At 40.1% G+C, this 14654-nt stretch overlaps 1 protein-coding gene across 1 annotated transcript in view; it reads left to right on the top strand.

Moving 5' to 3' along the window:
- The window catches only part of LRRC1 (leucine rich repeat containing 1), a 103189-nt gene that overhangs the window by 74825 nt on the left and 13710 nt on the right, over positions 1-14654 (top strand). The window contains exons 15-18 of the mRNA XM_087777107.1: positions 8156-8359; positions 10557-10793; positions 12676-12765; positions 13459-13536. Of these exons, the coding sequence (XP_087633233.1) occupies positions 8156-8359; positions 10557-10793; positions 12676-12765; positions 13459-13536 (609 nt within the window). The remainder of the gene's footprint in view (positions 1-8155; positions 8360-10556; positions 10794-12675; positions 12766-13458; positions 13537-14654) is intronic.

Genomic DNA, 14654 nt, shown 5'->3' with positions numbered 1-14654 from the left:
ATACGGGAATTTACTATCATTGTTACTGTGTTGCACTTCCAGTAGTCCAATGCTGATTTCAAGGTCTTATTAAATCTCTGGGTTCTGGTTTGTTTATAAAGGTAAGTATCAACTGAGTCAAATTCAGTAAATAACAATTTTGCAAAAGGCTGATAAAGATTGATTTTGGTGTCTCTGGGTTCTGTATGTGCCATGAACTAACAAAGACCACTAACTCCTTCAGTGCGGCGACTTGAGCAGTCTGAGTTCAGAGCAAAGATTTGACATATTTACTGTGAGCTAATGCAATGAACTCAAATTTCAATAAAATGAAAGACCTGACACTTCACGTATAGCTAACCACGTTAGGAAGCATTGGTTTTATGAGGGTTTCTGGGTGAAGATGGGAAAGGAGGAGATCAGGGAAGTCATAATAACTTCTGTGTTAAAATGAATAACTGCAATATTTGATATTTTTTGTAATTTAACTTTTTGATTCGAAGCTTTTACAGAAGGCACTGCTTTCTTTTTGATATTGAACAAGTAGGTATTGCAAGCCATCTGCAAATATTCGAATCTGACCCGGCAAAATACACTCATTTTTATGATTTCTTCTCATCCCAGAGATTCCTCATTTAAGCTTTCACGCATGGTCTCTTTGCAGGACCTGCTGCAGGTTGATAGGTGTTAGGTTAGTTCTTGAGTAGTGCAATTTCATTCTTCCCAAGGCAGAGTTCTGCCAGTTGTTCTTGGTAAGCTGCTATTAAAATAAAACCAGAAAGAAAATGAGGTTTTGGTACAATTGACTCCAACCTTGGGCAGAATTTGCTTTTTGAAGTACTTATTGGGATTGACACAACAAAAGTTTAAAAATGTAGGAAACTCTGTACCCAGAGTCCAAGTAAACCTCAGCAAACCCATTTGAGATGAAAATGAGTTCCTAAAAAAGACAGGCCAAAGCCAAAGGCAGCAAGACTCTGTGCTCTGTGACGACAGTTTTTCATTTGGGGGCTGTGGTTTGTTTTGTTTTTAGCATCTGATCTCTTGAATGGTCCGTATGTGTGCCATTTCGTAAAGTGGTTTAGGTACACTTGTCCTCCCAGCAGTGTCAATGAGATTCCAAACAGTTTTAACTGTATTTTATAGCCAGACAAAGCTGATGATGTTTATTATTGTGAAGGAGTGTGTGTCCTTGAAAGCATGAGCCCTCCTTTCCCAGTCTCTGTTTGGCTCTTTTTGTCTTGCTGATGCTTTGAGGAACCTGAGCAGTCAATAGAAATTTGTAAACGTAACTTTTTGGGGTTTTTTTCTCTTTAAACTTTCTCTACTTTTTCAGTTGCTTTGTAAGTCTTTGGGAGGGTGGGTCTAATGCAAGGAAAGAAACACTACAAAATTTGCACGCTGCTTTATTAGCTAAACAGGTAACCAGGGAAAAGCAATTGACCGTAGTGGTGGAGTGGATTTAATATTAACCTGTCAGTTACAGCATGTGAGTTCTCTTTATAGAAAGTCACAGTTCCATAGTCTTACAAGAGTAGGGAAAAAAAAAAAGGGCACTCTTGCTACCATTGTTAGTGTAGCAACAGATTTTTCCATCCCCTGTGTGTTGTTCCAGGCTTTTTCCACAGCATCCATATAAATTATATATCAAGATTATTTTTCTGGCTTACATGCTGTACTTTTTATAATCAGCATATTGCACGAAAGTGAGTGCTGGAAACTTGCATACCACTGTTCTTTCCAGCAAATGACTTGTTTGTGTCCAGGACAAGCTGATCAGCCTGCTTTTTGTCTAATATTAGTGCTTTACTAGTGCTGGGTGAACCGTTTTTAGCTGATTAGCTACTTAACGGGTTTCACTACTTGCTGCTCACAAATTCAGCTTTTGAGAGGAGGGTAGTGGCACCAGGAACTTCATTTTTTTTTTTAAAAAAGTATGTTCTTCAGTATATCAGTTGATCCTGGCCTGGCTGACTGTAAATGTCTACCTCCCACTGAGACTGGAGCATACTAATTGTAGACTTGGTGCTTGAGGACATGGTTTAGTGGTGGACTTGGCAGTGCTAGGTTAACGGTTGGACTCGATGATCTTGAGGGTCTTTTCCAACCTGAACAATTATATGATTCTATGATTATCAGAAATGTCTAGAACTTTTGTTAATGGAGAATTCACTGCCATTCTTTGCTTTGACTCTGGAAAATAAAATTACTTTAGTTTTTCAGTTGACTTGATAAGAGTGTTTTCCATCTTCAATTTCCATCAAACACAAATCTGTTTCCGTGCTTAGGTTGCTGTCAAAGAAGATGAGAAAAGCGAACTGGTCTTGGCTACCAATAAATGTTTTGGGTGTTCCCTTCTTCCTGAATCAATTGTGAAATTTTCAGAGGGACAGTGCCTTCCTCTTTCATTCTGAAGTCAGGATATAATCAGTATTCAGCCAGCTTAATGTGAAATGTGAGGTTTTTTTCAAAGTGGAAAAGCAGATACCTGGTTTGAGGACAGCTTTGTGAACTGCCTTGCAGGAACCATCTATCTCCTCTTCTGGTGGATGTTGGAGAGACTATGGGTTTTATTGCTTCTCGGGCGATTCTTGTGGCAACAGGACAGCCGGTCTTGGGCTCTGCCAGAGCGGAGGGCTTTGAGGGGCTCGGTGCGTGTGGCTGGAGTGTACCTTGCCTAACTTCAGGAGCAAGGGTTTATGGCAGTCTGGTTTTGAATTTGTAACTTGTTCAGAGTGTGCCTCATAACACTGATGTTGTTAGTCTATTAACATGGAGATCTTGAGAAGTAGCTTATCTTTAAACAGGAGAAGCACAGCATCAATATTGTCTGTGGGAAGGACTCTGTGGCTCTTCAGTGATGTTTCAGAGAAGGGATTTAGCAAATCTCCCTTGGTATTAATACCAGGAAGTTGACATCTGATGTCCAATAACCTTTGACACTTTTTTTCTTTGTGCTTATCTGTTGATGGAGAATGTTGTCTTGACTGAAATCTCTGGATGTGCAGCTGGAGGCTGCATAACCCAAAATGTTAGGCACGCTCACTGCAGTAGACAAATACTAACTGTGGTAACTTTCCTCGTAAACCATGGATGCCCGCATAGCTTGCAGATACCACCAAAGCCTCAGCAGCTTGAATTTCAGTTTATAAGCATCCCCAGAATAATGCAGAGACAAGACATAACTCTTCAAAGTTCATTTTGTGTTGACTAAAACTATCTTCTTTTGGTCCTGAGGCACACTCGAGCAATTTATTGGACTATGCTAATGAAGAAAACACTTTGATTCTCTCTGATCTCTCCCAATAACTTGCCAGTTTTACCCAAACCCAAAACAAACAGGCTGCATTAAACCATTTTGAAGTAGCTCATAGCAGATACAGTTGTCCTGTATTTCTGGAAGATTAAACGGGGCACTGCATGATTATAAACATGAGTGAATTTCTCTGTAGTTTGCTGATGACATCGTGGACTTCCACTAAGTGACTTAAAACCAAAACAAAGACTAAACTAACTAACAAAAAGAGTGGTTATTTGAATATTGGTGATGATTTTTTTGCCACTCAAGAGGGGAGAAAACTGCAAGTCTGAAGAACATTTGCATAGTGGATGTTTTTAGGGTAACCTACAGCAATTTTTTTTTTTTTTTTTTTTAAATGGTGTCTTCAGGAAATTCAAAAATCTTACCTGGCTAGTTAATACTTGAACACTTAAGTTTAAAATTAAAAGTCATGTATTTACTGCTAGCAAAGTTTCCCCATGGAAGTCTTACTTCAATAACCAGTTCAGGCAGCTTTTATGTTGCCTCTTCTACAGGGTAAGCATACCCAAGGATGCCTTTGTTTCGGCAGCATTTTGTTTAGCTTTCATTCTTATTTCATGCGAATCACACAGAGCTCTTTTGGAGACAGCCTTTTGTACTTTAAAAAGGGAATGAGTCTGAAATAGTTTTCAATTAGTAGAATATGTTATGTATAGTAGTACTTAAAAGGAAGAGAATGTTTATATTCTAGGAAGTATATCTTTAAAGACATTTTCTTTCCCATATTTACTAATTAGTTAAGCTATTTAAACATTTTTTTTTTTTTTTTACTAGAAAAATAGGCAAGAATGTGTGTTTTGGGTTTTGAGTTGAATAATAGTAGCAGGTGTATTACCACTGAAATATTCTAGGTAACTGAAAGCACTGGCTTCTGCTTGCCAGTGGTGACCAGGCTGTTGCTGTAAGCAGGGTGTTTCGTTGTCACTGTATGATTTCAGTATGGTACTTCAGAAATGTGGGTGGTTTTCATGTCTTGGCTTTTAACGTTAGGGTGTTTGGGATTCTTTTTCATTTGCCAGAATGATTTAGGGCGATACATAGCATTTGCACACCTTTGTTGCCTGAAGGAAATTGATTCTCTAGAGGATTTATTAGTGAGATCTTACTGGAATAGAGACCTTGTACTTCATGAAAACAATTTGTTCTCTTAACGTACAGGGGTATGATACAGGGGAGTATTTATGTTCTGAAGAGACTGCCTTTGAAAACATCAAAAACGTGTTGAAATGAGGTAAAAAAGGAGCCCTCCTGACTTGCTGGTGAAATATTGAAGGAAAATGATCTGTTGCCAATCAGTTAGGATCATTACTAATGAAGGGAGATGAAAAATGTGTTTCCATGGAACATAACAACTGCCGAGGCTGATAAATGTTTTTTCCCTCCAAACACTTACGCATTTACAAAACATCAGTGTTACACAGTCCAAATACCTATGAAGCTTAAAGTCCTAAATACTGAATTTGCCTTCTTCCTTTGTTTTATTCGAAATATTTTTGAGAGCATATAAATCTATGTGCCTCACTCAGTGTTTGCTACTAATGACTTAAAACATTGACCTTTTTAATCTTCTGGGGCCTCAGCTTCCCCATGTATAAAATACAGAAAGAAACTCCCTACCTTACCTGGGTAGTAAGAAGACCAATTATCTGTAAAATTCTGTAAGGAGAACTGATTTTTCTCTCTTAATATTAGGATATTTGCCAATAACCTCTTTTGTCTCAAAGTATTTAATATAATGAGAATGAGCTAATAAATTACTGGAGGTTTTTTAAGATAGCTTTATTTTTGGAGTACAAATCTACTATCTGTTTGCTGAACTGTAGCAATTTCCAACTTGAAGGGTGATGGAAGCTTATTGCCCATCTAACGCAATTTTCATTAATACATCGGAGTAAGGAGTTGGTTTTATTTTGGGGAGGGAAAACAAAATCCAGCAAAAAAATCAGACCAAGTGGTCACTTTGCATTAAAGCACAGCAAACAGAGCTGTACCTTTCGTCTCTTCCTTGTAGCAAACTGCATGTGACTGGCCTCACTGAGAGGTCACGGCATTGCGTGGCACCTTGGCTGCTCTTGGCTTTGTCCCAAAGGACGTGAAGAGCCGGGCACGGTAACACCCTGGCAGTCAGTGGGTCTGGAAACAGCCTCCCTGGCATTCTCTGTTCCCCACTTTATATTGCTACTGAACTCTGGATTAAAAGTCCACTATCTTCTTATTTCCACCCCCTCCCCCTTTCCTTTCATCAAAAAGGATCAAGCTGTAGAAAATGATTAAGATTTGTTTTCAAAGTAATGTTAGCCTACACTCACAACAGCAGCATTCATTGGCTTTGTTTCTCCATTTTATTTCATGAAAGCATAATCCATGGGGTGTTTTGCTTACAACCGATACGTGCAAATGTAGGCTAAAAGGCACTTCTGGTCGTTCCATTCAATCTTGTGCCGTTGCTATAACCAAACTCTGAAACTGCTTTCATAAAGATAATGCCATCCACGGTATTGTATAGACCTAGTGAACAGCTCTTACCCAGAATTGTCATTTTGTTTCTATTTAAAGTACTGTAGATCGAGAATATTGAAGACTAAAATCTCTTAGGTTACAGAAGGTGTGAGGTGTGAAACAGGTACTGAAGTGCTCTTATAGCTGTTTGGCAGCATGAGGAGAACCATCCTGCCGTAGGAGACGACAGGCAGGGAGCAGGAGTGCCCTGCAGCTCTGCCTTCCCAGCTCAGCTGCGAGGGGCGTAGGGATGTCAAATCTACTGACGGACATCAGCTTGCTCCTCGTGCCTATGGGAGGCTACCACAGCCGTTGAATATATGCCTAAGATGGTGAAGGGATTGTCAGCATAAGCTTAATTTGAAATCTGTATCTGCTACCTTGAGAGAATAGCCTTTTACTGGTCTTACAGAATTTGGCAGGCTGGGTTTGAGAAGCTGTTTTTTAGGATTAGGGATCAGGGTCAAACAAGGATGAGACATTCCCTCAGAAGAAGTTAAATGCTTCACTGTATCTGTGTTTATTTTTAGAGTTGAAATTGCTTTATGACTTCATAATGAGCTTAAAAGTTGACAAGGATTTTAACTGTCTCTGGAAATACCCTGAACATTGGGAGGTGTCGCATTAGCTATTCTGAAATAAAACAGACCAAAACAATAGCAAACTGTTTCAGCTAGTGTGCTATTTACCTATCTGATTAGAATTGCTATCCACCTAGTTAATATTCATAGGAAACAAAGCTTCTACTTAACGGTACTCTATGTTTTCTTATTCAAGGCAAGCGTAAAGAAATACCAGGAGATATCCTGCCTTGCGTTTTGAATTGTCAGGAGGAATAGGAGCCGCTGCCGTGTCATGATCGCTTGTGCTACTTTCGCATTCAATTCACTGGTGAACTAAATTGACAATCATCAGCTCGAGTGTCCTGAGCGATGTGGTTTAGAATAACCAGAAATATGGGCTATTTATCAGCAAACAGTGGTATCGCTGAGTGTCAGTGCAGTTCAAAACGTGGTTTAACAGCAAATTTCCTATAGAGGCCAATCGTGCCTTCTATGTACAATGCAAATAATCCTCTGTTTGGGCTATGATCTTTTCAGGGCTCACAGAAAGGTCTATAATCTTTTCCAACGAGATGCTGAGATATTGTCCATTTCCTAGTCTTTTCAGCTGTCCTAAAACCAAAAGCAAATGAAGAATCCCGAGGGGAGCTCCTTCAGCAGCTGAAGATGAATCAGTATGTCCAGCATGGACAGCCTTGTCCTGTCTCCTTTTCTTTCTCAACCTTAGATTTAATAGAGATGGTGACATCTGGGGTGCTGCTAACAGCAAGAAATCTGTGTGTGTGTGTGTGTGTGTGTGAACATAACCGTTCTGCATTAAAATGGAAAAATGGGAGCTTAAAGAATTGTTAAATCTGAATCAAGTATCTGTTTAAACAATGTGAAAGTCACTGTGTGTTGCTGATAGCCGCACTGTAAGCATGTTGATAATTTTTTTTGTTAGTTTGTGTTCTCCATCTCTTTGCCTTTTTGGAGCATGTGCCTTAATGTATCTACGTGGCGTCAGGCTGCTTTCTGCCATTGGATTTGTGTCACCATAAGAAAATTTAAAGGCGAGATTAAAATGAAGCTTGAAAGAAAGATAAAGGTTACTTTGAAAAATGACTTCTGAAGTTCAGTGAAATTAAGGTATATAGGCAACCTCAGCACAACTTGTCATGTACGAACTTGTGTATATGAAGAAAAGAGGTGGTGTTGTTTAGATGTAAATAAGTAATGAACATTTTGGGAAAACTGGATTATAATCACTTTGAAAATCAGAAAACCTTAAAAGATCAATTTAGTATTGTACTTTCTACTGGGACCATTCAACAAATGGAACATTTTATTTAATGAATAATGAAAAGAGGGGAGTGACTTGATAGGGTTTTTTTTTTCTTTTTTTTTTTTTTATAACTCAGGTTATGAGATGAGATGGTCACTAAAGGTCTAAGTACTCTTGTTTGTTTTCTTAATAGTACAGAGTATAACATTATTGAAGACTGTTGTTGATCATTAATTCTTCTTTACGATGCTGAAGGTGGGCTTGGTTCCATGCTCATGTAAGTCCTTGAAGGCTTCCGCTAATTTCATCAGCCTTCGCTTGCTCTTTGTGTCACCAGTATTGCCCATTAACTGGCAAAGTGTCTCTCTGGGACTGAAGGTACCTCTCAAGGTAAAAAGGGAAAACCCAGTGTTTACAAGATAATAAAATACCTTGCAGAACTTGCCAGACAATTTCTGCATGTACATACTTCAATCACTTTCTTAAAATCTATTCATTGCCTATTTTTTTTTGTCATCTTCCTCTCAGGACTCTATTAAGTGGCTTCCCAAGTCTCCTAAACTGTACAGTGGCCATAACTGGAGCTCCCAGGGCTCTCGCTGGGCCGCGTTGAAAGGAAAGGAAAGTTTTCATGGTGGTAACCTGTACAAATTCATCTCTGCTAATGGAAAATGGAGGGAAGGAAGGATCAGTCCCGAGCAAGAAGCGGAGGAACTGGAGGATCCTGATGATGTAGGTAGTCTCCTTGAAGTCAGGAGGGACAATGTTGTGTGTCCGTCAAGAAACTGCAGTCTGCTCACGGTGCTATGCTGCTGAGCACTTCGGCTTAGCGGGAGGCTGCACTGCCGGTACCTTCATGTCCTTGCTTGTGCAGAGGGTACAGAATCATGTTAAATGTTTTATTCCTTTATTTTACTTGCAATTAAACAATCCATCCAACCCCCAAGAGTACAGTGCAACTTGCAGGTTAAGATGAGTAACCTGAGCAATGATGAGATACATATGTTTTTTATTTTACTCCTACTTAGATCCCCAGTTACCAACATCCCTCCATCTCTTTCAGGTAAGCGGGTTGTTAGCAGTGCTTGAAGCTCAGTGTCTCCCAGGGGCTGGATGGTAGAAAAGCGAGGATGCAGTGCTACTCCACTGCACGTTTAGTTTCGGGTAACGTTCTTCCAGGATGCTGATGGCTGGGAAACTCGGGATGCTGTGGTTTCTCTAGCCTGTGCTCACCAGGTGTCTTGTCACCTGGGCGGCAGCTTGGCTGTCTGCTCGGTCATAGCCTGGGAAAAGGAGGTTGTGATTGCACTCTTGCAGCCTTTCCCTTTCAGGTCATTGCTCACCAGTCTTTTCTCCAGATGTTTGCTGGGAGTCAAGGAAGGAATTGGGGCTCCTGCTCCTCTGCCAGGACCTCTGCTCCCTTCCTAGCCCCTGACTGCTGCCGGTGTCCCCCTTTCTCCAGCCCCCACTCCCAGCTCTTGCTCCTGGCCTTTCTCCCCGGCACCCATGGCACCCCAGCACTGCTGATGAGTCTGGGTTAGTCAGCCTGGCACCGTTAAAGAGGAATCTCTCTCAAGAGAAGAAAGATAATGAATGTTTTATGTGAGTTAAAGATAAAAAAATTCCCTTTTAATTTTAAGTGGAAATAGGAAGCAATCATGCCTTGCTTGCTCCCCCCAGAGTTGGCGATGCTTCTTTCCATCCCAACCAAAAAGAGATTGTGGGAAAGCTCCGATACAGGTTGAAAAATAAAGTGTCCAGTGGGTTTCTGCACAGCTGTTCATGGTAATGCCACTGCTTTTTATTTCTGGTATTAAACTTCCAAGCTTAGGAAGACATTTTTGGGGTTTATTTTCAAAAGTGTTGACCTTTGTTTGCTGCATCATTTTACTGCCAACAGAAGATATAAGGATTATGGTAATAAGATCTGATTCAACGTTACCCATCAAATTAAGGAGCAAAAATCAGCTAAATATAAATAACGCATCCATAAAATGTGAACAGAATTCAGACATCGTGGCTGAATTTCATTTAACCACTTCGCCAAGCATAACTGAAAACTGGAAAACATCATTGTGTTTTGCAGTCAAACTTGTCGGAAGCTTTAATTGTTTGGTGGATGTGTTTTAATTGTGTATTTCTCTTTTCAAGCTCTTGTGGTTTAGCTAAGCTTGGGGTGACGTTGTCAGTTCCTCACTGCATCTCAGAGTAGGTACAAGCCTAGAGCCAGGCTTCAAAGCAGGCTTTGGGATGCCTCACCTTTGAGGCTCCACTTCCAGTGGACCCCTAAATCACTAAGTTTGCAGGTCTCCACTCACTGTCATTTGCAGCTAAATAAAGTCAATCCAGTTACTTAAACTAAATCTTCTCTTAGAGATGTAGGTGCAAGGTAGGGGCTTGCCTTCCCTCTCACACCTGTGCTCCCAAAAATAGAAAGTGAGCCTTGAGGAACTATGAGAAACGTTTTCTTTTCTGTATGGAAAGCCCTTTCCTTTGCCCCGTGTGTGTGGTTCCTTGCCCTGGGACAGCAGATTCTGTGCTACTGAGCTGCCAGAGACTGCCCAAAATAGGCTTGTTCTCATGCTCTGTCCTTTTCATAGGGCATTGCAGGATTTAGTTGGGTATGTATGTTATATGTGTGTTATATGTGCCAGGGGATCTAGAGAAAGGCTGTATGAATCCCAGTTCTCTCCCTGTTCCCACAATTTCCACCCCCATGTTGAGGGAAAACCATGCCCATAGAAATAATGGTAAAAGGTACTTGTACGTTTGCTTTAAAGTTGCAGTTTTGTCTTCAGTGAAACAGATCCTAATGTACAGCAATATGATAGAGAGGACCAAATTCAATTTACCACGGGTATGGTCTGGGTATCAGATAGGTATTCTCCTTGCTGTCGCCGTGTTTACCTTTTTTATCTTTAACCCCCAGGAGCCTATTTCCAAGTTTTCTGGCAGCCTTTTTGATACCGACGATAGCGTGAGAGATCAAAGAAATACTAGAACAGCTCTTCAAGAGAAGCACAAGTTGGCAATGAAAGGGAAGACTCTTCCAGGGACTAACACTAAGGTGCAGCCACCCATCTCGGCAGTGGGCAGCTTCCCTGGCGAGAGCAGCTGGATCCCAGAGGAACTGAGGGCAGTGGATGTGCAGCAGCCCCCACTGAAGGTATTGAACTGCTCACGGGCTGGGCTCGCTGATGGGGGGAGCTCCGCATGCCCGTGGGGAAGTCCATATGTCCATGGGGAAGTCCGCTTCTTGTGCGAGGCAGTTTATAAAAGATGCAAACAAGGGGAGACGTTGCATGGTAGATGTTGCGAGACTTATCTTTCACAGAGTGTAAGCTCAAGTTTGTCCTTGCTCCCACTGGCTTATATGGAAAAGAAGTTTTCCATTAAAAAAACACCCAAAACTTTCTTTGTAGCCATTCGATACTGTTTCATTTTATATATCCAGCTTTGAGGTCAAGCCAAGGGTGTGTGCAGGTGGGCACTCAGCTAAGTCTTCACTTAGTCCATGGTTTAGGAGCGGTGGCATGGCCTTGCTCTCACGGCATGAGAAAGCTTCCGTCCCATTAAAAGGGATGGGAATGTTCAAGTGAAAGTTTATCAGTGCGAACTGCAAGATTTGGGCTGAAGTTCAGGGAGAATGCTGTACTCTGAACTCAATGGATATAACCTGTCTTGGCATGCTTTGGAGCACATGAGGAGGACATGTGCTTTATGGGTTGGCTCCCAGGGGTGGCCCAGTACAGATCACACTTCTGCTGACCGCCTGTGGGGTGGGAGATGCAGAATTGTGCTGCATCCCCGGGTCGTGGGATGCAGCCCCAGGAAAGGCAGCTCGCCCAGTGTGGTACCCGTGCTGGGACCTGTCACCAAAGCGCTGCTGGTAATCCGGGGCTTGTGAAGTCTCGAGCGTGTGGGTAATGCTAAGTCCAAGCAACATTTGGCAGGGTAGTTTTCATTTGACTGTTAGGGTATTTTCATAACGTTTTAGGAATTAGGAATTTCAGATGAGTATGTTATACGTGCAAGAGTAACTGCATACATTTGTTAAATTTCAAAATGCAGCTGTGTTGAAATATTTTTAATTCTGAAGTATAACAAGTTATTCAAGCCTGAATTGTCTTAAAGATATGAAGCAAATCAATGAAAATAAGAGCGTTTTGCTAATGTGATAAGGTGAAATGCAATTTGCATTCAGATTCCACTACACTATGGCAAGGTGTTCTTTAAATAGAATATGATTGTTGTTTCAGCAATTAGCAAATTATTATTTACTACCAAGCATATTATATACTAAAGAAAAAAAAAAAACAACAACTAGGGGGAATAATTCTTAAATGCAAGCTGTCTTTGGAACCTGAAACTAATTTTATTTGTCCTTTGTTGTGAATTCTGTAAATTCAAAAAATTATCTAAGATTTTGTACTAAATTTTTGCTGATACCAGCAGGAGAATAGACTAGCTAGATTACAATTTATACTGTTTTTTTTAAAAGCTTCCTGATATTTTTACTTTTAAGTCAATGGCTAGAGTACTGTCAAATCTTTTGATGGAATTAACACATGCATACAGAAAGCCTGTTTAAAGAAAAGAAAATTAGAGTAATAGTGCTCAAATTCAGTTATCTGTTCTCAGAAGAGTTGAGAGTAAGCAAATCAGACTGTAGATGAGGTTCCAAGGCAAAGATTTTTCATAAACTTATCAAAAAATGTTTACTTTTCACTCCTGTGTACTGGCGTTGTTGCCATCGTGAATGCTCAGTAGATCGGTGGGGTTTATGAAACTGGTTTGGTCAGCAGCCTTATAAACAGCCTTATATGGTTTTGGCATGACTCAGACCTCGAGAAATAATGCATTCTTGGTGTTATTGAAGAGTGAAGACCAGTCTTGCATGTGCCAGTGTTGAAGCATAGCACAATATTTCTCTGGGCTGGGCAAATCTGTTGGTGTTCAGAGTGGGAGGTAGATTTTCATTGCTCATGTAATTAATAGGCAATGTTTTTGATTAATCAGGCCACTTATCCATTATAATTCTTTTCCAGATAACCATTACTGTGTGCAGTCAAATGGGGAGTCTTGGTATTAGCATTGCTGGTGGAAAGGGCTCATCTCCATGTAAAGACAATGATGAGGTGCATTTCATTACTCAAAATTTATCTAGTAATCATTAGAAAGAAACTGATGAGCAGTTCTTTGAAGCTGTTGTGTTTTGTTGTTTTCTTTCTGAGGTTATCTTCAATGTAACATCACTGTCTTTGAAATAAAGCTAACAAGGGTAAACATAGGTAACTTATTTCCCAAAGTAGAAGCTGGCAGTAGATTTTGATAAGGAAGCTCCTGGAAGGATGATTTTGGAGAGAAAACCTGATATAAACCAACGATTTTTCCAAAGACAACCTGATGGCTGAAACACCGTTGGCTAGTTTCCACTTTCTACCTCAATTTGGGGTCACTCCCTTGGCAATCCGCGTGCCTTTCCCATCCCATTTGCTCATTCCCGGGAGCTAACTTGATTTGAGAGAAGTATTTCTCACATCTTCTCACTTAATTATCATTTAAATAAATCTTTGTTTCCCAGCCTGTCCCCCATGGCACAGTGTAAACAATTAATGACTTTTGTTCATTGTTGTATGCGTAAGCCATGGAGGCTTTTATGGAGGCTTTTTTTTTTTTTCTTTCTAATGTGCTAATACATTTAGTTTTTATTTTAAGAGAGGCAGCAGAACAACAAGTCTAGAAAATTAATTACTTCCCCTTTGCTTTTTACATCTAAGAACAATGGAAGAAGCCCTGTCAGGTCTGAAACCTGTCTTTTGTGTTACCAGGGGATCGTGATTGCACGGCTGCCAAAAGATGGTCCAGCAGACTTGGCTGGGGTACAACCAGGAGACAGAGTGGCAGAGGTAGATGGGTTGTTTGTCAATGTGGAGTGTGTTCTCTTGTTGTTATCTTTAAATCAAATCACTCAGAGTTGGGGAATTTGAGATCTAGATCTAGGCTTGCCTTAGCTTTTTAGATATTTCCGAGACTACATTATAAAGAAATGGTAATGACATTAAATTGTTGTATTCCTTCTTATTATGTTCTGGTTTTCAGATCTTTATGTTCAAAGTACTTAACAAAAGATTACTCACTTAAATGGCTGATTTGTAAAGGAAAATAATGATCTTAGTAAGCAGCTATGTAAGCACAAATGCAGTTGTACTTGGTCCAAGAAGCTTTCTTATGACATTGATTTACTAGATATGATTTATATGATTTACTAGATGAGTTCATTGCAGTTGTTACAAAGAAATATAAACCAGTGAGCTTGTTTTTCCGAGGTAAATTTTGGTTGGGAGAGAACAGCTCAAAGTAACTCCCCTGATGATGGAGGCTTACAGTGCCAAGCGATAAATGTGTCTCTTGGGTTGCTCCATCTCAAGCCTCATCTTTCCTAGCAGAAGCTACTTTCTTGAGCTTCAGAGGTTCCCAAGAGCAGTGGTGATCACGTACAGTTTTGTGATATATATTTTTGACCTACTGTTTGGTTTCCACCTGCTAAGAAAGGTAGAGTGGGAGGAGAGCCTTTATAAAATTACTTTGAGGGGAAACTGGTCCGTGATTTTTTTTCAGCTCTTGTTCTCTTAAACTGTCATTTATACTTGCTTAAACTAGTAGTTTTTAATCCAGCATACTCCTTGTTGAATTAAGGTAGGATAAAGCAAGCAATATTGCATGTCTATTAAATTGCCAGGAGTAAGGACACAACCTATATCAGCCAAAGACAAATTAATGATAAATTAATCTACTAATTTTGTAAAACTACGCTATAGACTTATTAATAGAGGCTTGTGTACCACAATCCACATATAGAAGTTAGTTTAACATTTTTCAAAAGGTTAATTACAGATAAAATTCTGTATCATTTTACCTTTTTCCTTTTATGAAAGGATTATCCTTATCTAATTTTTGTGTATTAACGAATGCGAGAGAATTTAAATAATTCTTTACATATTTCGCATTATCAGATCACCGGGGA

This window comes from Nipponia nippon, unplaced genomic scaffold, assembly GCF_047370975.1.
Source record: "Nipponia nippon isolate SJK-2023a ecotype South Korea unplaced genomic scaffold, ASM4737097v1 scaffold_4, whole genome shotgun sequence".
NCBI lineage: Eukaryota > Metazoa > Chordata > Aves > Pelecaniformes > Threskiornithidae > Nipponia > Nipponia nippon.
Note: the sequence above shows the minus strand (reverse complement) of the source record. Positions and strands in the feature narration are given on the sequence as shown.